This window comes from Cyanistes caeruleus, chromosome 2, assembly GCF_971803275.1.
Source record: "Cyanistes caeruleus chromosome 2, bCyaCae1.hap1.1, whole genome shotgun sequence".
Classification (NCBI taxonomy): domain Eukaryota; kingdom Metazoa; phylum Chordata; class Aves; order Passeriformes; family Paridae; genus Cyanistes; species Cyanistes caeruleus.
The window spans coordinates 2128376-2148663 of NC_141702.1; the positions used below are offsets into that span (position 1 = coordinate 2128376).

General features: G+C 45.5%; 2 protein-coding genes and 1 long non-coding RNA gene across 13 annotated transcripts in view; 2 read left to right on the forward strand and 1 right to left on the reverse strand.

The window, feature by feature from the left end:
* Positions 1-19101, reverse strand: part of FBXO16 (F-box protein 16) — a 33726-nt gene extending 14625 nt beyond the window's left edge. For 2 of the 6 annotated variants that reach the window (XM_086875577.1, XM_086875581.1), the window contains exons 1-5: positions 19016-19101; positions 12934-13057; positions 12180-12209; positions 7847-7882; positions 696-902 (exon numbers count right to left, since the gene is read on the reverse strand). In XM_086875577.1, coding sequence (XP_086731703.1) covers positions 696-902; positions 7847-7882; positions 12180-12209; positions 12934-13057; positions 19016-19074 — 456 coding nt within the window. In that variant the 5' untranslated portion in view covers positions 19075-19101. The other 4 variants (XM_086875579.1, XM_086875578.1, XM_086875576.1 and 1 more) reach the window with 3 other exon arrangements.
* Positions 1049-7411, forward strand: LOC147654545 (uncharacterized). The gene is made up of 3 exons (XR_015282659.1): positions 1049-2409; positions 4325-4757; positions 6562-7411. It is a non-coding gene; the product is annotated as an uncharacterized LOC147654545 (long non-coding RNA).
* A 56-nt stretch (positions 19102-19157) lies between the features above and the next one.
* FZD3 (frizzled class receptor 3) overlaps positions 19158-20288 on the forward strand; it is a 46260-nt gene continuing 45129 nt past the window's right edge. For 2 of the 6 annotated variants that reach the window (XM_086875534.1, XM_086875531.1), the window contains exon 1: positions 19306-19397. The gene's annotated coding sequence lies outside the window, so the exon portion shown is untranslated. Of the gene's footprint in view, positions 19398-19533; positions 19685-20288 lie in introns of those variants that run through there. The other 4 variants (XM_086875529.1, XM_086875533.1, XM_086875532.1 and 1 more) reach the window with 4 other exon arrangements.

The window sequence follows — 20288 nt, forward strand, 5'->3', positions numbered from 1 at the left end:
GCCTGAGCATGGAGAGTTTGAGTTGCATCCACATGAAATGCTGGAGAAAGTTACTAAAGCAAGGCTTAGCCAAGCTGAGATTATTATATAATCTTAAATAACATGGAATATTTTATTAGTGCAGCAATAATGTCACTGAAAATGAAACTTATTAATTTAAAACCACTTCGGGCAGCATCTCACAGCATTTTGTGGCATGCAAACAGATTTTTGGAGTCTTAATCATTTTGCTCCAAAGCCCATCTGTAATTTTCTGCTCCCCCACATCCAACATTTGACTCTCAGGCATTTTAAAGGTTCTGTTTTCCTTAAAGGATCAAGTGTTGTACTTTGCAAAAGCACAAGCCAACGTTTCTCAAAGAATTAAGGGCTCTGCACATAGTGCAAGGTGTTTCAGAGGAATCTGATTCTCAGGAAGTACCAGGCTTCCCTTCTAGGAATAATCAGCCTTGAAAATATCACTTTTAAAATGCTTTAGAACCGAGTATTTAAAATTACTCTTCACTTCCATGATTCTTAGCCAATCTGGCTTAATTTAGGATCTGAGGAACGAGCATCACTAAGCATTTGGCATGCCAAGTCAGAAGACCTTTCGTCCTCACCAAAAAAATCAGTATTTTCCTTTATTTATTTTTGTTTTTAAACTGCTTTGACCTGGCTTTCTGAACCCCAGGCAGGTGCTGTTTTTTTTTTACCTGTGCACATCGGCAGAGGCTCCGTGGGTCCAGGAAGGAAAAGATGTACAAGGACAGGACTCGAGGGAGCCTGGTGGTAAAATCGACGGCCTCGGTGGGGACTCGGGCCTCGAGCTGCTTGGCACAGAATTTCTGCTGGGACAGGGAGCAGCGTTCCAGCAGGTCCACCAGGATCCTCCTCCTCTGGCCATCTGTCCACTTGTCAAACTGGAAGGGAAAAAAAAAAAAAAAAATTAAAAAAAATTAAAAATGGGAGTTTGAGGTGCAGAGAAACCGGAGATTCAGCGTCTTGAAATAAAACGAGGCGAGGGAAATTGCATGAGCAGCAGTTTCTGACTCACTCAGAGGGAGCAAGAGCGCTGGGAACAAATGGAATGGATGCATGAAAAGGAACTTTGAAGCCACAGGATGATTTGTAACCCTCAAAGGATGCAGGGCAGCCTAGGCCAGGACTCACTCACGCTCCTGAGACCGGCTCCGGGACTTGGCTTCCCTCACGGAAAGGAGGAGACTCAGATGGGTTTTTACAGGAGCAGGCCCCAAAGATGAATTCATTGCTGATTCCTTCTCCCCTGACACTTCCATGGCCCTCACCACTGCAATCTCAGAGCGCCTCACGGTTTGTAAAGTCATTTTTCCTCACAGTCCCACTGCATTGGCCCACCACGAGAGGCGGAGCTGAGGGAAACCAACCGAGCTGCCGGCGCCTCGCGGGGGAAAAATCCGCGGTGGCAGCGGAGTCACAAAGATTATAACACGGTTTATGGCAGGTACCTCAAGACGAGGATGGAATCCGTGTGGGAGGAACTCAGGGCAGCAGGGATGGCTTTGCAGAGCTGAGCAAGCTGGGGTGGGAGGGAAGGTGGCGCAGGCCGGGGTTGGGAAGGGCCCTGTCAGCAGCCATCTCCTGGGAGGAGATCGGCCTCATGCCCACAAGCCTCTGCCACCTGGCTCCAAACCTAAAAACCTGCAAAGCCTAGGTGCCAGCAGGCAGGAAAAGCCCTGGGATGGTGGAAGGAGCGGGAAAAGCCCCGGGATGGTGGAAGGAGCAGGAAAAGCCCTGGGATGGTAGAAGGAGCAGCGGGAATTCATAGCGGGAGCAGCAGGCACAGGGTGGGATGGTTGGGGGGGTGCTTCCTCCCTGAGGGCTTTTCTGAGGGGGAATGTGTGTTTTTCTTCATCCTTTCTACCAGAGTGTGTGGTAAAAGGACAAGGGGAAGGGTTTTAAACTCCCAGAGGAGAGATTTAGATGGGATATTAGGGAGAAATCCTTCCCTGTGAGGATGGGGAAGCCCTGGAAAGGAATTCCCAGAGAAGCTGTGGCTGCCCCATCCCTATGTAATAAATGGAATTGATTAGTGCTAACTTAATTGTAACTATTTGGAAAGTTATTATTAGAAGCAATCAAAAGAATCAGTGTTACAAGGCAGATGTACCCCTTTGCAGACATTACATGTTAAAATTGAGGTACAGGATGTAATTTGGAAGTGATGTCCCAAGACGAAAACGGCCTTGAGATGGGCAAAATTAGAATGACCTTAGGCATAGAGCCTAAAAATTATTAAATATAAGACTAATTAGTAGACTTACATAACACAACGCTTAGTACACACATGCAAACCTGTGAGGTTATCCAAAGGACAACGAAGAAGAGGAGAAGCCTTCACCAAAAGACCCCCAAAAGAAAACTGAAGACCCCCTAGCAACAAGTAAGGTATGCGCCGTGAAGAAAAGTGACATAAAGTCAAAAAAATCTGAAATAGGAGGAAACTTACAGGAAACATTAATGAATATGTATAAGCAGACAGTATATAAGCTTAGCTTGAAGTGCTTTGTTTTGTACGTGAGGCAAGGTGGGGAACCCCTTCCGTACCCCAGTCGGTTTTGCTTATGCTTTAATCATAATTAATGGAAAATTATATACATAAATTGTATTTTTTTGTTAAATTGTATTCTTGTACTAATCTGCTGTTAACTCAAAGGACCTAGTTGTCAAAATTCTAATTTCATTTATAACACCTAGAATGTCCCAGGCCAGGTTGGAGCAACCTGGGATTGTGGAAGGTGTCCCTGCTGTGACAGGAGTTGGATGAGCTTTAAAATCCCTTCAAACCCAATCTCTGGAATTCCATGAAATTCCTCCTCAGCACAGCAAGAGCAGCCTTGACCCAAACTCACCTCCTTTTCCCAGGGAGTAAGGAAAATGAAAAGGTTTTCAAAATTTTCAAAGGGGAAACAGAGCTGTTTGGGGAATTCCTCTCATTGGGAATGCTGCTTTTCCCAGTTTGTTTCCTTCTCAGGGCTGGCCACTGTTCCCACCTCTCCACAGCTCCCAACTTGCTCTCTGCAAGTCATGTCTCTGCATTTAATCCTTGTCTGCATTTAACTTCAGGGACATTTAAGTCCTTTGTTAAATGTGACCTCCAAAAATTAAATATTAAATATAAATATAAATATAAATATAAATATAAATATGTAAATATAAATGTTAATATTAAAATAGTAAGGAAAAATCTTCTTAGAGTATTTTTTTTATTATTATAAGAGGTAAATAAATGGTTTCATGTCCAGTTTCCCTTCTTTTCCCTGTCAGAATGAAATAGATTAGAAATGCAGATTTTTAGTTTTTTTCCTCTGCTTCCTCCCCACCTCAAATCTGTGCTCAAATGGAGGGCTGGCAGGATAATAATTTAAAATGCACTGTGCAGATGAAGGTAATTGAGAAACATTTTCTTTCCTGATCGTTTTGAAGAACTCCTTCTTTATTTATTTATTTTCCCTTGGATGAATTCCAGTGCTGGAGAATAAACTCCAGGAAGCAAATAGCTCTTTTCTTTCTCACAGACACTTCTGCAAGACCTTCAAGAAGGTCAGAGTGAAGAAAGTGTGGGATTGGCATTCCTGAGATCCTGGAGAGATGAAAAGCCAAATAGAAAAAGCTCCCTGTCTTTTCAGACACACTGAATTAAGGAATATTCCCCTTTTTTTAATCCCTGTTTTTTCATATAACTTTCAATTCTAATGATTCTTAGCAGGGTATTAAGGGAAAACTGAAGTAGAACCTGGGGATTTAGGACTTAGAAATGTTCCGTGAGAATAAAATCAGACAAAGATGTACCAGAGTGGCACAGAAGAGGTTTTGCCTGTCCCCTTCTCACACTCGGCTTGCAGTAAAAGGTTTTCTCTGTCACACGAAGGGGGTAAACTTCTGCTCTCCATCCATGATCCCAGCCCCATCCTCTGCTCGTTAAAACAATCCCCCATCACCAATTTGCGCTGATAAATTTCCGTGTGAGCTCCGGAGACAAGAGAGTAACTGGCTCCCTCTCTTCCACATCAAGAGATTAAGTGAACCAGTCAAAACAAATCCAGCTTCACTTCCCAGCAGACTGGGAAGAGCTGCTCCTTGTTAACCCTTCCCACCCTGCCATGGCTTTCCCAGCAGGGGAATTCCTTATGTCACCCTCAGCCTGTGTTTAAACTCCATTTAAAGCAGTGCCACAGCATCGGGAGCGCTGGGAACACCCAGCAGCAGCAGCAGCAGCCAAGGAGTTAAATTGGCAGGATTTGTCTCTTTTCCAGCATTAAGGAGCAGGTTTCCATCCCACATTTGGCTGCTTCCTCCACAGGTCCTCCCCTTGGATGTGATTTCAGCAGCCCAACCAGTCGGACTGGATTCCCCTGGCTTCTCCTTCCCTCTCCCCGCATCTTTTCCCCTCGCCGGGGCCTTCCCCAGAACAATGTCACTGCGGGGATCGTGTGACATCAGGCCGTGCTGGATCGGTTTGCAATTAATCCATCAGTGCACACACACAAATAACGAAGCCTGGCATGGAGGGAGAGCCGGAGAGGCCCCTGTGCTGCAGGACGCTGCTGGTTTTGCTGCCTCCAACTGCAGATGGACACAACAACCCTCATCTCCAGCCCAGGCTGGGATCCCCGTGCTCAGCAAGAGCAGGAATGGATTCTCCAGAAGAAAAACTATTTTCCCCTTCCGCCCCAGCCCTCCTCTCCCAGTGCTGCAGAGAGGATTTGCTGGAGACCCAGGAGCTGGGTGGGAAGGTGAGAAGCAGACAAGGCACCTGATATCTGTAAAATACCTGAATCCACCCAGCCAAATCCCAAATATCTCTGCTGCCAAGCATCTCCTTGTCAGCTATTAGGAGCTTTCCTCTGGGATCTGTTTGGTTTCACCTTTCCCTCTGTAGTTACACAAAAAACCTGATGTTTTACAGGAGAATCGTGGAAAGACTTGGGTTGGAAGGACCTTAAAGCACCAAGCCCTTCACCCAGGAGCTGACCCCATGGCAGGTGACAATGCAACCTTTCCTTCTTGTCACCAGGCCACTTTCCCTTCCTCAGAGTCTTCCCGGGAATCTCCTCTTGGAAGTGAGGCCTGGGATAATGGAAGGTTATGCCCATGGCAGGAGGTGGAATGATATGAGCTTTAAGGTTCCTTCCAACCCAAGTATTTCTGTGATTCCTCTGTAAAAGGTTTAAAATAATAATAAATCCTGTCAGGATTATTTGTTTGATACGGTGCTAAAGGTGAAAACCAGGCCAGGGACAATCCTGCCACGGAAAGACCAATTATTATCAGCAAAATTAGGGGCGGTGTTCTTGTGCTAATTGCAACTTGAGCAGAGGTGGCCCCAAGAATGTGGTTGGTGGCCACCATCCTAGAAGGGCTGAGTTCCACACAGAGGTGACAGAAGGAAAAGCAAGAGGTTAAATCACAGAATTCCAGAATCATTAAGTTGGGAAAGATTTCCAAGACCATCCAGTCTCAGCTGTGCCTGATCCCCGCCTTGTCCCCAGCCCAGGGCTCTGAGCGCCACGTCCAGGCCTTGCTTGGACACCTCCAGTGATGGGAACTCCAAACCTCCCTGGGCAGCGCCTTCCAATGCCTGACCACCCTTTCCATGGAGAAATTCCTGCTGATATCCAACCTGAGCCTCCCCTGGCACAGCTTGAGGCCGTTCCTTCTTGTCCTGTCCTTTATTCCCTGGAAGCAAAGCCCAAATCCCACCTGGCTGAGCCCTCCTGTCAGGTGCACAGAAACAGAAATTAAATCCCTTCAGGTCACCTCATTCCTCCTTTCTCAGCCTCTGTTTTATGGACCACAACACCCTGGGGGGCATCAAAGGTGTCCTGTGGCACCAACGGGAAAAAATAACAAAATGAAAATGTAAATCCCTGGATACATGCAGGTAAAATCAGGAAGAATTAAACAAACAGTGAGCATCCCAAGTTTAATTCAATCTTTATTTGGAAAACCAAATAAAGGGAAACCGCTGTGGCAAGGCCACACGAGGCGTTTCCTGTTCTGCTTTTCTAGGAGATTGGATGCTCCTTCCATGGAAAAAGTTGAGGGACACTGATCTGGTTCACCTCCCGCCCCAAGGCAGGATCTGCTTTCCCTAAACCACTCCTGGCAGTGTTTGTGTAACCTCAAAAGTCTCCAGATTCCACCTGTAACCCCCAGGCATGCTATTCCATCAGGGAATTATCTGCAGCACTGGATTTTGCTCGTGTCTAAATTGTGTCTCCATAACTGCAACGCAAACCCAGGATTTCCTCCCCGCTCCAGAGTGAGCACAGGGATCGGATCCCTCCCTTCCTCTCCCTCAACACCTTCTGTGCTATTAAAAGATGTTTTTATACCTCTTCTCCATCTTCCCTGCAGCACAGGGATGTTTTCCGTGTTTTCTGGACCTGCTCTCACCTCTGTCTTGTTCCCAAAATGGAGGGAGCAGAACCAGGAATGGTTTCTGCCTTTGGGATATTTCCCTTTATTTTAAGATGCTGTCAGTTTATATTCAGTGTGTGATCCACCCTCATTCCCAGGAATTTTTTTTTTCTGCAGAACTGCTGCATCCTTGGATTCTCTCAGATGTGAAGTTTTTGGGTGTCACTCTTTCATGCAGCACTTTTCCCATGCCCTTTTCCAGCTGCTGATCTTTCCAGCCTGACTTCCAAGCCCCAAAGTTCTGGAAAACGCTCCAAGCCTGGCGTCATCTGCGGACAGAATCGGGGATTCATCGGGGTTGGCAAAGCTCTCCGACCATCGAGTCCAGCCACTAAATGAGGATTTGCTTCCTGTTCCATCATCTGGATATCCCTGAAAATGCCTGACAGGAGTTAGGACAGGCTTCATCCTTCCAATTCCAGAAGAAATCCTTTACAGCCATGAAATCCAAGCTCCAGCAGCTCCATTTAGCCCACATTTCCCTCTTGGAGAAGGTCATGGGAACCAAGGTGGAAAATCCTGCCTGGAGCACTGAGATTTCTCCACATGGTTCCTCTCACACAACCCCAGGCCTTGTAGGGACTTCAGAGCAGCTTTTGTGCTTTTTTTTCCTTGGAATGCTGGCTGGCAGGAGCACGAGGAGAGCTCTGAAGGAGCCTTCTGAGAGCTGCTGATCCAATGTCACGGGAAGGGTCGGAGATGTGACCTTTTGGAGATGATTCAGCAATTGTGAGACTGGTTGGAGGAAGGTTCTGCCCAGATTTTGGCATTTTTAAGACATCCAGCAATTTCTAAGAGGCAGGTTTTATGTTTTCTGCTAAAAGCTGCTTTTTGAACCATAATCAACTCAATTATTTCATTTCCTTGGTGTCCCTGAAATTCCTTATTATCAAAACACAACAAATTATGGAAAGATTATTTCCTATAAAGACAAATAATCCTTAAAATAAAAATATTTGCCTGTAAAGACCATCTGAGATGCAAAAAACATTTCATGAGCGACTTCATAAGCGTAAAGAGTAATCAGTTCCAGCCCAAACTGATCTGTGTGTGCACTTGGTAGATAAAATGTCATTTATTACAGATTTTAAAGACCCTCCAGCAGGCCATGGCAATATCTGAGCATCCAAGACTTTACAGACGTTTCCTGGATTTTTTTCATCTCATTTCAGCTCATTCCAAAGATGGAATATGATTTCACTGCTTCAAAACTTATAGAATGTGGGAACTGAGGGAATTTACACCTTTGCCCTCCTCAAAAGCAGAGCAGTCACATCAGGGAAGCGAATCCCTTTTTCCAAAGAGGAGAAGTTTTACATTCCCATGAGATAAACTTCCAAAATCTGCCTGTAGCAAATGCTTTAAAATTTTTATTTTAAAATATTTAAAGAGAAAAGTTTACCCATTTCCCAAGCAGGGCTCTTCTTTCTTCAAATACCTGTAAAACACACAAAGAAAGAAAATTGAGTATTTAAAGGGGACTCAATACGTGCTGAGAAAAATCCAGCTCAAAAAACAATCCACAAACTATCAACAGAATTGCTGAATGGGTGATTTTGGGAAAAAAAATTAAGGAGATCGTTTAATCCAAACTTCCCGTTAGGATCAGCTAAAGGAGTAGCTCAGGCATGTCCAAGAGTTTTGGGTATTTTATTGGATGGAGATTCCAGAACCTCCCTGAACATCGTGTTCTCCAATTCCTTGATTATTCCCGAGGCCCTGTGCGGGATTTATTCCATAAATCCACGTGTTTCTTGTGCTGAGGAGCCCAGAAATGGACCCAGCATTCCCGACCTTCCCTGTGGAGAGGGAAAGAATCCACATCCCTTCTCCTGCCACCTACACTCTTCCCTTGGCTGTTCCTTGGTGATCTTGTCAGGAATTTATCATCCTGAACCCTGCTGGATTCAATGCTACATCCCTGGAGGTGTCCAAGGCCAGGCTGGATGGAGCTTGGAGCAACCCTGGGATAGTGGGAGGTTTCAGGGTTGGAACTGGATGAGCTTCAAGGTCCCTTCCAACACGAAATATCCAAGGATTAGGAGGCCACAACCTCTCTGGGAAATCTCAGCCAGGGCCTCCCCACGCTCACAGGGAAGGATTCCTTCCCAAAATCCCATCTAAATCTCACCTTTCCCAGTGGGAAGCCATTCCCTGTGTCCTGTCCCTCCATCCCTTGTCCCCAGTCCCTCTCCAGCTCTCCTGGATCCCTTTTAGGCCCTGGAGGGGTCTCTGAGATCTTTCTGGATGTTTCTCTTCTCCAAGTGAACACCCCAAGCTCTCCCAGCCTGGCTCCATGGGAATTCTTCTCTCCTGGACAACGCAGTGATGGGAGCTGCCCCAGAATTTCCCACCTCTTTATTTCAGAAATCCCATTAATCCCAACTTGGAGGCACCGGGTGCCTGAAATCCTGCATGGATTCAATCCCAACTCAGCAAAACCTCCAAGAACAGGATAACAAGAGCAGCCTTTGCAGCGACAACTCCCACCGAGGACAATCCATACCCAAATCCAGAGGAGGATTTCTGATGTTGACCTGTATCCGTAGGGAGCTGGACCCCAAAGCCACCAACACGTGGCTCCCCACCACCACCAAAACTCCTTCAACCCTCGGCATGGTGACCTGGGAAGCGAGGGAATGCTGGAAATGATTTTTCCAGCAGCAGAGAGATCAAAGAGGCGGGGGGGAAAAAAAGCCCGGCTTATAACCGCACATAAAACGGTGATTAAACCGCGAGCAGGAAAACACGCGCCATCGCTATAAACTCCAGACGTGTTCTTGCTCTGGCAGCCTGCGGGGATGGTTCCTGCAGAGAAGGACATGATCAGTGCTGATGTCTGCTGCAGCAGCCGACAGCTCCAGCTCTGCCTCTCCCAGCAGGAGCGTCACCGGCGAGGGCTGGGAAGTGACATTTCTTTTATTGGCGCATCGACAGTTTTTATTTGCTTTATTTCCGTGTGGGGCGTTGGTAAAACGGAGGGGAAAACGCACCCAAAAAACCCAACAAGCTGAACTTGGAAAAGGATCTGCCCCGAGGAAGCGATGAATAGTCAAAGATCTGAGTTTCTGGGGTGGAGAATTCCAGGCAGGAGGGAGGTGTTGATGGTCTTTGATCAAAGACAGACGCAGGTTTGCTTCCGGCGCTCTTGGAGACACATCTGAGCTGAGGCTCTCACAAAGTTCTGCCTCTCCAGGCACTTGGGAGCATTAATTAGCAACAGAACAGCCCAAATTTGGTGTAATTATCAAGCCCATGTCCTCTCCTCCGAGGCCTTGGAGCTACACCTGTGGAGTGCCTTAGATGCAGCCAGAGGCCGGGGATGATTTTGGGATCTGCTGTCTCACATCCATAGCTTCAGGGGGTTTAAAGATGCTCAAGTGGATGGAAAATCCCTCCATCCTTTGCTGCAAATGCCACTGGAGGCTCTTCTGCCTCAGACCTGAATTCCTGCCCAGCAGAAGGCAAATCCTCTCTGGAATTCCAGTCCTTCCGAGGACGGAGTCCGCAGGATGCTCCATCTCCTGCGGCTGTTTCATCCTCCCCTGCAGCACCCCACTGGCGTATCCGGGATTTTATTCCTGGTTTTGTGACCCTGAACAATTTGGGATTTCCTCGTTCTGCCTCCTTGGCTTTGGCCTGTCCCTGGTGGTGATCCTGCCTTTAAAGGAATCGTGGAATCGTGGAATGGTTTGGGTTGGAAGGGACCTTAAAGCTCATCCAGTTCCAGCCCCGACACCTCCCACTATCCCAGTGTGCTCCAAACCCCATCCAGCCTGGGCTTGGACACTTCCAGGGATCCAGGGACATCAAATCCAGGAGGTTTCAGGAATCACAGAAGGGTTTGGGATGGAACAAACCCTAAGGATCGTCTCTTTCCAACCCCCTGAGAAAATGCCAAATAGGAAGAAATTCCTCCCTGTGAGGGTGGTGAGGCCATGGAATAGAATTCCCAGAGAATTTGTGGCTGCCTCTGGATCCCTGGAAGTGTCCAAGGCCAGGCTGCAGACACCTGGGATAGTGAAAAGTGTCCCCACCATGGCAGGGATGGAACGAGACGGGATTTAGGTTTCTCCCAACCCAAACCATCCTGGAACTCTGTGGTGTTATTCCTACCACCTTTGAAAATCCAGGGAAATCTACAGGAAGTACCAATGAAGAACCCCCAGAATTACCCAAAATTTGTCAAGTAGCAAATTTACGACACCATAAATTCCCAGCTCCGCTCCTGACCGTGGAATCTTGACGCTTCTGCCTTGGACCAGCTCTGAATTCTCACCGCTCCCGCTCCTCATTCCCTGTTCCAATGGGTTCGTTTCTCACACATCTCATCTCTTCCTTCTTCTTCCATCCCTTCCATCTAAAAATTCCCATCCCTCCCATTTATAAATTCCTCATCACGCTACCTCCGGAGCGTGGAGAGGAGCAAACATATGACTGTACAAAAATGGCACCTCGTCCCTCTCCAGCTCCCTATAAATACCTCAGGGAACATCTCCTGATTCTGAACGTCAGAACTAATTTTATTCCAGCTATTTTTAATTTTTTTTTTTTAATTTGGATTTTTTTTTCACTGCAGAGCAAAGTAGGGAGATAAAAAAAGGAATTTTTTTTTGGCCAGGCTGGTGATTTAAAACCTGGATCAAGAAACAAGAAAATATATTTTATTGTGAATTTCCGAGAATCTTCAAAGTTGGAAAAGACACCACCACATTCCCCATTTGCCAAAGTTATTCTGAGTTCATCCCTGGTATTTTTTCATTTTTGAATATTCATTTCTGGGATTTTCTGGGATATTCTTGTATATTCCTCCCTACCTGGATCATCACCAAGCATTGGATTATTCAACAATCCAATATTAATCCCTACAAGTTTTGCTGAGACTGCCTAAGGAGGAGAGAAGTTAAAAAAAAAAACGTGGGAAAAGGTGGGAAAATGTGATTTTTTTTTTTTTTTTAAATTTCTGGTTAGGTCATACTTTATTGCGATACAGTGATGCGTATCTGCAAAAATAACGTTGAAACATCAAAATGATTCAAAGGCTGGAGAATTTGCCAGATTGAAAGGACTTCAAAGAGCTCAATCTCTTCAGTTTATCAGAAATAAAATGAATTCAAGTGTTGGCTTGAAGTGGGGTAAAAGTCCTTCCACAGGGAAAAAAAAAGGATAGAGAGGAGTTTAATTAGGGAGCAAGGGAAAAATCAAATTAATTTTAATGTCAGAGGTATCCAGACGGGAGACAAAGCTTCGTCTTTTTATGGTGTAAGGGATAAATCAAGAAAAAATTAATAAGAAAGTGGTGAAATTTTCATTTTTTAAGGAATGGCAGTCCTCTGCCCCCCCAAAAAATAAAATTTTGCGACTTTCAGCAAAAAAAAAATCCACTTTTTAAAAAAAAAAAAAAAAAATTATTTGGCAAAATAGCAGAATTTAAATCAAATACTTTAGCTATTAAAGTATTTAAGTATTTAAATCAAATACTTTAAATAAGTAAAATCTTTCTTTAAAATTACTTTTAAATTATTTTAAAATTACTTATTATATACACACATGCGTATATATATATATAAATTATTTATTTTTAAATTATTTTAAATAAGTAAATCATAATTTTTCATCTTTTCACGTTAGATTTTATAACATAAAGACTTAATGTGTCTGATCTCTCTGTATTTCCCACTGGGAACAAAATCTCCAAGTTTTTATTGGATTTCCCATGACCACCTTTGACTCACACTCGGTTTCCTCTGGGGTGAAACTGGAGGCTTTTGGTGCAAAAAAACAAAAAAAAGCATGATTTTGTGACTTTCAGCATGAAAAAAATCCTTTTTTTAAAAAAAAAATAAAATTATTTGGCTAAATAGCAGTATTTAAATCAAATACTTTAGTATTTAAAGTATTTAAGTATTTAATACTAAATATTAAATAAATACTTATAATTAATTAATTATTAATGTCAATTAAAAGAAATACTTTAAATAAGTAAAAATTTTTCTTTAAAATTATTTTTAAATTATTTAAAAATTATATATATATACACAGACATGTACATATACATATATATACATATATATAAATTGCTTATTTTAATTAAATTAATTTAAAGTAATTAAAAATTACTTTGAATCTTATTTCAAAATTACTTTAAATAAGTAAATCAGCATTTTCCATCTTTTCACATTAAATTTTATACATCTTTATATATCATGAAGACCCCTCCATACTTCCACCGGGGAACAAAACCTCCAAATTCTTATTTCATTTCCCATGACCTCCACAGGGGAAAATGAATTAAATTCCAGGTGGGATCAGGTGAAATGAATTAAATTTTCCTAGGGCTTGGGAATTTGTGAAATTGAGGATTTTGAGAAATCCTCAGTTTGGCTTTGCCTTGAGCGGTCGAACTGGGTTGACCTCCATGAGTCTCTTCCAAGCTCAACAATTCCACGATTCCCTATTTTCCAGCTTTTTTTTCCCCTTGGAACATACCTTGTCGTTCATGAGCTGGTGGTTCAGGGGTGTCCACGTGCTCAGCTGGAGCTTGGAGCCATCCGAATTTTTGGGAGGCGCAAATGCCATGGAGAGGGCGGATCCTCCCCGTCGCCACCAACGGCTACAAGACAGAAAAAAGACGGGCGTTATTCCCTGTTCCTTCATTTTCCTGGAAATTTTAATTGGGAATCCAATGATTTCGTGGCATTTCGTGTGCAACGGTTTCGTAGCGCATTTGTTTGGTGGAAAAAAGAATGATTTTTAACAAGGATGAACATAATGATTTCACAGGACAAAGGTGGACGTTATCCCTGTGCCATCCCTTCATTTTCCTGGGAAAAATTGTAATTTTAACAAGGAATCCAATGATTTTATAGCACAGAAATGACACAAAATGGAAAAATAATTTGAAATTCAGGTAGAGCGAGGCTTGTTATTTTGTGTAGCCACAATATCCGTGAGATTAAAGTCCTGGAAGTGTCCAAGAGCCCGTGGGAAAGGGCTTGGAGCAACCTGGGATAGTGGAAGCTGCCTCTGCCCATAGTGCACCTCCATGTACTAATCCATAATTAATAATTAATAATTAATTAATAATTAATAATTAAATAATAATTAATAATTAATATTAATAATTAATATTTAATAATGATAATTAATATTTAAGCAGGTCTTCCCCATCACCAGTGCTAACGAATATTCCTTTAAACAGCCGGAATTGTTGGACCTCTGGAAGTTTTTCCCAAAAATTTGGCTGTGGCACTTGGGTTGGTGGTGGCCGTGGTTGATGGTTGGACTTGACGACCTTAAAGGTTTTTTCCCAACCTTTACAACTCTGTGATTTTTTCAGGAATTTCCACATGTAAATCAGACATTTACCAAAATTCCTCCTTTTGGGGACACCAAATGTCTGAACTTCTGTCAGAAAAAGCAATTTTTCCATAAATTTTGGGCCAAATGTAGGAAAAGGGATTTTTTTTTTCCCCTTCATCTTCTCTCCTGCAGCTCTCAGTTTTAAGGCTGGAGCCTCAAGCTCCAGGAGCCTGAAAACCAAATAATTTCTTTGCCATATTAAAAAACATCTCCATACTCTGCATGTATTTTTCTGTAATTTTTTTCTGACATCTTTTTTTCTTGTAAATGATTTTTTTGTAATTTTTTCTGTTATTTTTTTCTGTATTTTTTTCTGTAATGTTTTCTGTATTTTTTCGGCAAATTTTTTCTGTAATTCTCTTCTGTAAATTATTTTTCTGTCATATTTTTTCTGTATTGTTTTTCTTTAATTTTTTTCTGTAATTTTTTTCTGTATATTTTTTCTGTGATTTTTTCTGTCCTTTTTTTCTGTCATTTTTATCTGTAATTTTTCTCCGTAATTTTTTTTCTGTAATTTTTTCTGTAAATTTTTTTCTGTCTTTTTTTTCTGTAATTTTTTTTCTGTAATTTTTTCTGTATTTTTTTCTGTAAATTATTTTTCGGTAATTTTTTTCTGTAAATTTTTTTCTGTAATTTTTTTTGTATTTTTTTCTGTCATTTTTTTCTGTATTTCTGTCATTTTTTAATGTTATTTTTCTGTAATTTTTTTCTGTAATATTTTTTCTGTAATTTTTTTCTGTAATTTTTTTTCTGTAATTTTTTTCTGTCATTTTTTCTGTATTTTTTTCTGTCATTTTTTTCTGTCTTTTTTTCTCTTAATTATTTTTCTGTAATTTTTTCCTGTAAATTATTTTTTCTGTCATTTTTTTCTGTCACTTTTTTTGTAATTTTTTTCTGTAAATTATTTTTATGTAATTTTTTTTCCCAGTAAATATCTCAGATTGCCTTGAAGCTTCACGGTGGCAGGATGGATAATGGGATTTTTAGGACAAAAAGAAAGGCAAATCCATGAATAAAATCCCTTATTGTGTTACCAGCCTGTGTTGAACCCAAACACATCAAAACCCACCCCAAAAAAGAGCTTTTGTAGCTAATCTCAGACCCTGTTCCTGCCTTAGCCAGTCAAAATTCCTCTCTATTTCAATGAATTCCTCCTCAAAAATCACTGCAGAATCTTTCTGGGCGCATCAATTTGCTGCTAAATTTTTCCTTCCTTATTATGGACTCAAAGAAATATATTTTAAAAAAACAAACAAAAAACCCACAAAACAAGCAAGCAAACAAAAAAATCCCGAAAAACAGCAAACAAAAACCCAAACAAAAAACCACACACACAAAAAATACCCACAAACCCAAAAAAACTAAAACCACAAACAAAAACCACAATCAAACAACAAAACCACAAAAAAACCACAATCAACCAAAAAAAACAACAACAAAAAAATCAAGCCAAAAAACAAAATAAAAGAAAAACCTGTAAGATTTTCATCTCCAAGTTCAGGAAATAAATTAATAAAAAAATATGATTTTTTTTCTTATTTTTTTAAGAACCTTAAATAAAAAATTTCTCTCTCCAATTTTAACGTTGCCAGCAAAAGATGAAGGACTCAGCCAGGTTTCACATCCACCTTCTTGTGCAACTGATTAGGAGGATTTTTTGGGTGGATTTGGGATCATTCCCTGCCAAAAAAAAACCAAATCCAGGCACCTTTGTCCTGAAAAACTTCAGGATCTGGGAAAAGTCTGGGTGAAACTTCAGGATCTGGGAAAAGTGAAACTTCATGATCTGGGAAAAGTGTCTGAAACTTCAGGATCTGGGAAAAGTGTCTGAAACTTCAGGATCTGGGAAAAGTGAAACTTCAGGATCTGGGAAAAGTCTGTGTGAAACTTCAGGATCTGGGAAAAGTCTGTGTGAAACTTCAGGATCTGGGAAAAGTGTCTGAAACTTCAGGATCTGGGAAAAATGTGTGTGAAACTTGAGGATCTGGGAAAAGTGAAACTTCAGGATCTGGGAAAAGTGTCTGAAACTTCAGGATTTGGAAAAAGTCTGTGTGAAACTTCAGGATCTGGGAAAAATGTGTGTGAAACTTCAGGATCTGGGAAAAGTCTTTGTGAAACTTCAGGATCTGGGAAAAGTGAAACTTCAGGATCTGGGAAAAGTCTGAGTGAAACTTCAGGATCTGGGAAAAGTCTGTTTTAAATTTCAGGATCTGGGAAAAGTGTATGAAACTTCAGGATCTGGAAAAAGTCTGTGTGAAACTTCAGGATCTGGGAAAAGCCTGTGAGAAATTTTAGGATCTGGGAAAAGTCTGGGTGAAACTTAAGGATCTGGGAAAAGTCTGTCTTAAACTTCAGGATCTGGGAAAAGTGTATGAAACTTGAGGATCTGGGAAAAGCGTCTGAAACTCCATGATCTGAGAAAAGTGTGTGTGAAATTTCAGGATCTGGTTAAAGTGTGTGTGAAAATTCCTCGTGGGGAGAAGTGGAGGGGCAGGCACAGATCTCTCTCTCTCCAAGACCCCGGGAAGAGGTTGGAGATGTCTCAAAGGATGTGCAGGTTGGATTTTAGGGTTCGGTGGGGTGCTGGAACAGCTCCCTAGGGAATGGTGGCATTCCCAAGAGCTCCAGGATGGGAATTTTGGGCCGTCTGTGCAGGGCCAGGGGTTGGATTTGATGATGTGGGTGGATCCTATGGAAAAGTCATGTTTCATAATTACACAATTCCATAAAGATGCACAAGCCATGGAACTGCCTGGGCTGGACTGGATATCCGAGTATTTGCTGGAATTCCTCAAAGCTGCACGTGCTGGGACTCGGTGCTCTCTGAGGAATTAGTTCCCAGAATGGTTTGGGTGGGAAGGACGTTAAAAATCACCTGGTGCCACCCCCTGCCATGGGCAGGGACACCTCCCACTGTCCCAGGCTGCTCCAAACCCTGTCCAACCTGGCCCTGGACACTTCCAGGGATCCAGGGACAGCCACAGCTTCTCTGGGGATTCTATTTCAGAGCCTCACCATCCTCACAGGGAGGAATTTCTTCCCCAGATTCCGTCCTCTGGCAGTGGGAAACCTGTGTCCTGTCCCTCCATCCCTTGTCCCCAGTCCCTCTCCAGCTCTCCTGGAGCCCCTTTAGGCTCTGGAAGGAGCTCCGAGGTCTCCCTGGATCCTTCTCCAGGGGAACATTCCCAGCTCCAGCTCCAGAGCAGCCCCACGGAGAAGCAGCTGGAATGCTGAGCAGGGCTGGAATCCAGAGGCTGCTCAGCCAAGGCCTCACTTTTCTCCTGCAAGATTCGTTATCTCGGGACTGGCTGCCCAAAATAACATTCCAGAGATTGCTCCGGCTCCTTCTTCCCACAGCCCGGGATGAAATCCGTCAGGCTCAGGTGATCCCAAAACATTCCAGCAGCGAGAGACAGGAGGGGAGGTTAACAAGGATCCAGACTTAAACAGACATCAGGAAAATGTTGGTTCACTGCCCAAAGAGGAAAAGCTATTGACACTCAATGTCAAAAAAAAAAAAAAAGGAAATAAATCTATTTTCATTGTTAAAAAAAATTAAAAGGAAATGTAGGAGCAGGCAGCAAGTATGGTAAAAATCAGTGCAAAAGAGATTTGGGGAAAGAAACCCCAAGTTTTGTGCTTTTACACAGGGTTAAAAAGTGCAAAATTGCCAAAGTCCCTAGGAATGGTTCACAGTTGGGATGTGAGGATCCAAGAAATTTGGATATGGAGGAGACACAAAGTGTCACAGGGCAGGAGACAGGAATGGCACAATCCAACAGCAGGAAAAATTCACCTGGAAATCACTGGAAATACCTCCACTCATTCCAGTACAAGTTGGAATTTTAAAATGCTTTAAAATAGAAGTGATTCCATAGAAGAAAGCTCAACAATCCATAACGACCATTAACCAGGGGCGTTGGAATAATTTCCTTTACCTGGGCTAATCTCTGTTTAGCCATACTCAAAACAACTCCTGCAAAAGCAGAACCATTTTATTAATGATTTTTAATCATCTCTACAGAAATAAAACCTCGGTGGTGCTCGGTGCTGCAGGCAGAGGTTTAAGGATGTATTCCCCTAATCCCATCAATCCACGTGGCAACAAGCTCATAAATAGGTTTAAAAATAAGTTTAAAAAAGTTTAGAATTTAACAGAAACAACCTCAAAGCAGGGGAGGGATTTTGATTGTAAATTGTTTTATCAAAATAAACAGTGCAGTGACTTAAGCAGCAGCACCGAGCACAGGTACAGGCAGGGCAGATAGGGAAGGACCTAGGGATGGAATCAATAACTAATAATCAATAATCCAGCAAGGCTGGGAACTTGTCCATGGATTCCACAGTGTTTTCCAAGCATCTCCTGAGCTTATTTGGTTTGCATGACGCCTTTAAACTCCCCCGACTGGAGAATCCCTTTGTGGGATCATGGAATTGTTGGGGTTGGTGAAAGACCTCTGGGGTCAGCAAACCCAAACACAAACCCAGCACCAATCCATGTCCCCCAGTGCCACATCCCCACGGGTTTGGGGCACTTCCAGGGATGAGGATTCCACCACTGCCCTGGGCAGCCTGATCCCACCTGGCTGCCTCCTCCCATCGGGGAATTCCAGAGAGGGAAAAGTTCCCCCCAGAGCCTCCTGTTCTCCAGGCTGAGCCCCTTTCCCATTTCCCTCAGCTGCTCCTGGTGCTTCAGACCCTTCCCCAGCTCCGTTCCCTTCCCTGGATGTGCTCCAGCTGCTCCACATCCCTCTTGTCCCAGCAGTGTTCCCAGGGATGGAGGTGGCCCAGCAGAGCCAGCACAGGGGACAGGCACTGCCCTGGCCCTGCTGCCAGCCCAGAGCTGGCACAAGTCAGCTGCCACCGGCCTCTCTGCCCACTTGGGCACCCCCATCCATAGGGATACATCCTTTACTGCCGGGATGTAAACACTGGGAACACCAGCGTGGAGCTCTCACTGACATTTTCCACCGGCGTTCCCCACCTTCCTCCCGCACCCCGGATCCGTTGTCCCCTCCGCATTCCCGGTGGTGCTTGTGCCACCTCCCCGCCGCGTGTCCCCGCCCCGCCGTGCCACGCTGCCGTTGTCCCCCTGCGACGACGCTCCATACCCCAGTGTCCCCTGGGATGTGTCCGCTCCTGCCCCACCGCGGCGACCCCCTCCCCACGCCCTCCCGGGGGTCTCCGGTGTCTTCCCGTGTCCTCTCACCTTCCTCCTCCCGCCTGCGGACGCCGCCTCCTCCTCTTCCTCCTTCCCCCCGTCCGCATCCCGTAGCTATGGCAACCCCGTGGAGGGGAGGTGCCAGCCAATCAGCTCCCGCCTCTTCCTCCCGCCCTCCCGCATCCCGTCTCCACGGCAACCCCGGGGGGCGCCAGCCAATCAGAGCCCCCCCAGCGGGGTTATAGCGGCCGGGGGTTCCGATCTACCTAGCAACCATCCCAGCGCACTCTGATTGGCTGAGCGGCGAAGAGTGGGCGGAGCGCGATGGCGCGGGAGGCGTGGCCACAGGAGGGGCGTGGCCGGGCGCTGCCGCCGCCGCCGCCACCCGAGGGGCGCGCGCGGGACCGTGAGGGCGGCGGGAGCTGCGCAGGTAACGGGGACACGGCAGGGACACGGCGGGGACACGGCGGAGCCCTCAGGGGCTCGTCCTGCCCACTCCGGGCACAGGCGGCGGCGGAGCTTGGCGGCCGTGCAGCGGGGAGGCCCCGCAGTGCCCCGCGGCCGGCAGCGCAGCGCGGGGACGGGGGATGCCGGTGCTGCGCTCGGCGGGCGGGCCGGCGGAGGACGGAGGATGCCGGCCCTGAGCGCCGCGAACGGGCAGGATCCGCTCCCCGTGAGGCCGGGGATGCTGGCCAGGGCTCCCCGTGCCGTAGCGCGGTACGGCGGTCCCGGGGAGGGGATGGGGGAGCCTCACCGCGGTTCGCTGAGGGCTCGGGGGCTGCCGGAGCCTCACCGCCCCTCGCTGAGGGCTCAGAGATGCCGGAGCCTCACCGCCCCTCGCTGAGGGCTCGGGGGGGCTGCCGGAGCCTCACCGCCCTTCGCTGAGGGCTCGGAGGATACCGGAGCCTCACCGCGGTTCGCTGAGGGCTCGGGGGGTGATGCCGGAGCCTCATCGCCCCTCGCTGAGGGTTCGGAGATGCCGGAGCCTCACCGCCCCTCGCTGAGGGCTCGGGGGATGGTGGAGAGCCTCACCGCCCTTCACTGAGGGCTCGGGGGATGCCGGAGCCTCACCGCCCTTCACTGAGGGCTCGGAGATGCCGGGGCCTCACCGCCCTTCGCTGAGGGCTCGGGGGGGGATGCCGGAGCCTCACCGCGCCTCGCTGAGGGCTCGGAGATGCTGGGGTCTCACCGCCCCTCGCAGATTCCCCATCGGGGATACCGGAGCCTCAGCTCCCCTCGCTGATTCCCCATCGGGGGATACCGGAGCCTCAGCGCCCCTCGCTGATTCCCCATCGGGGGATACCGGAGCCTCAGCGCCCCT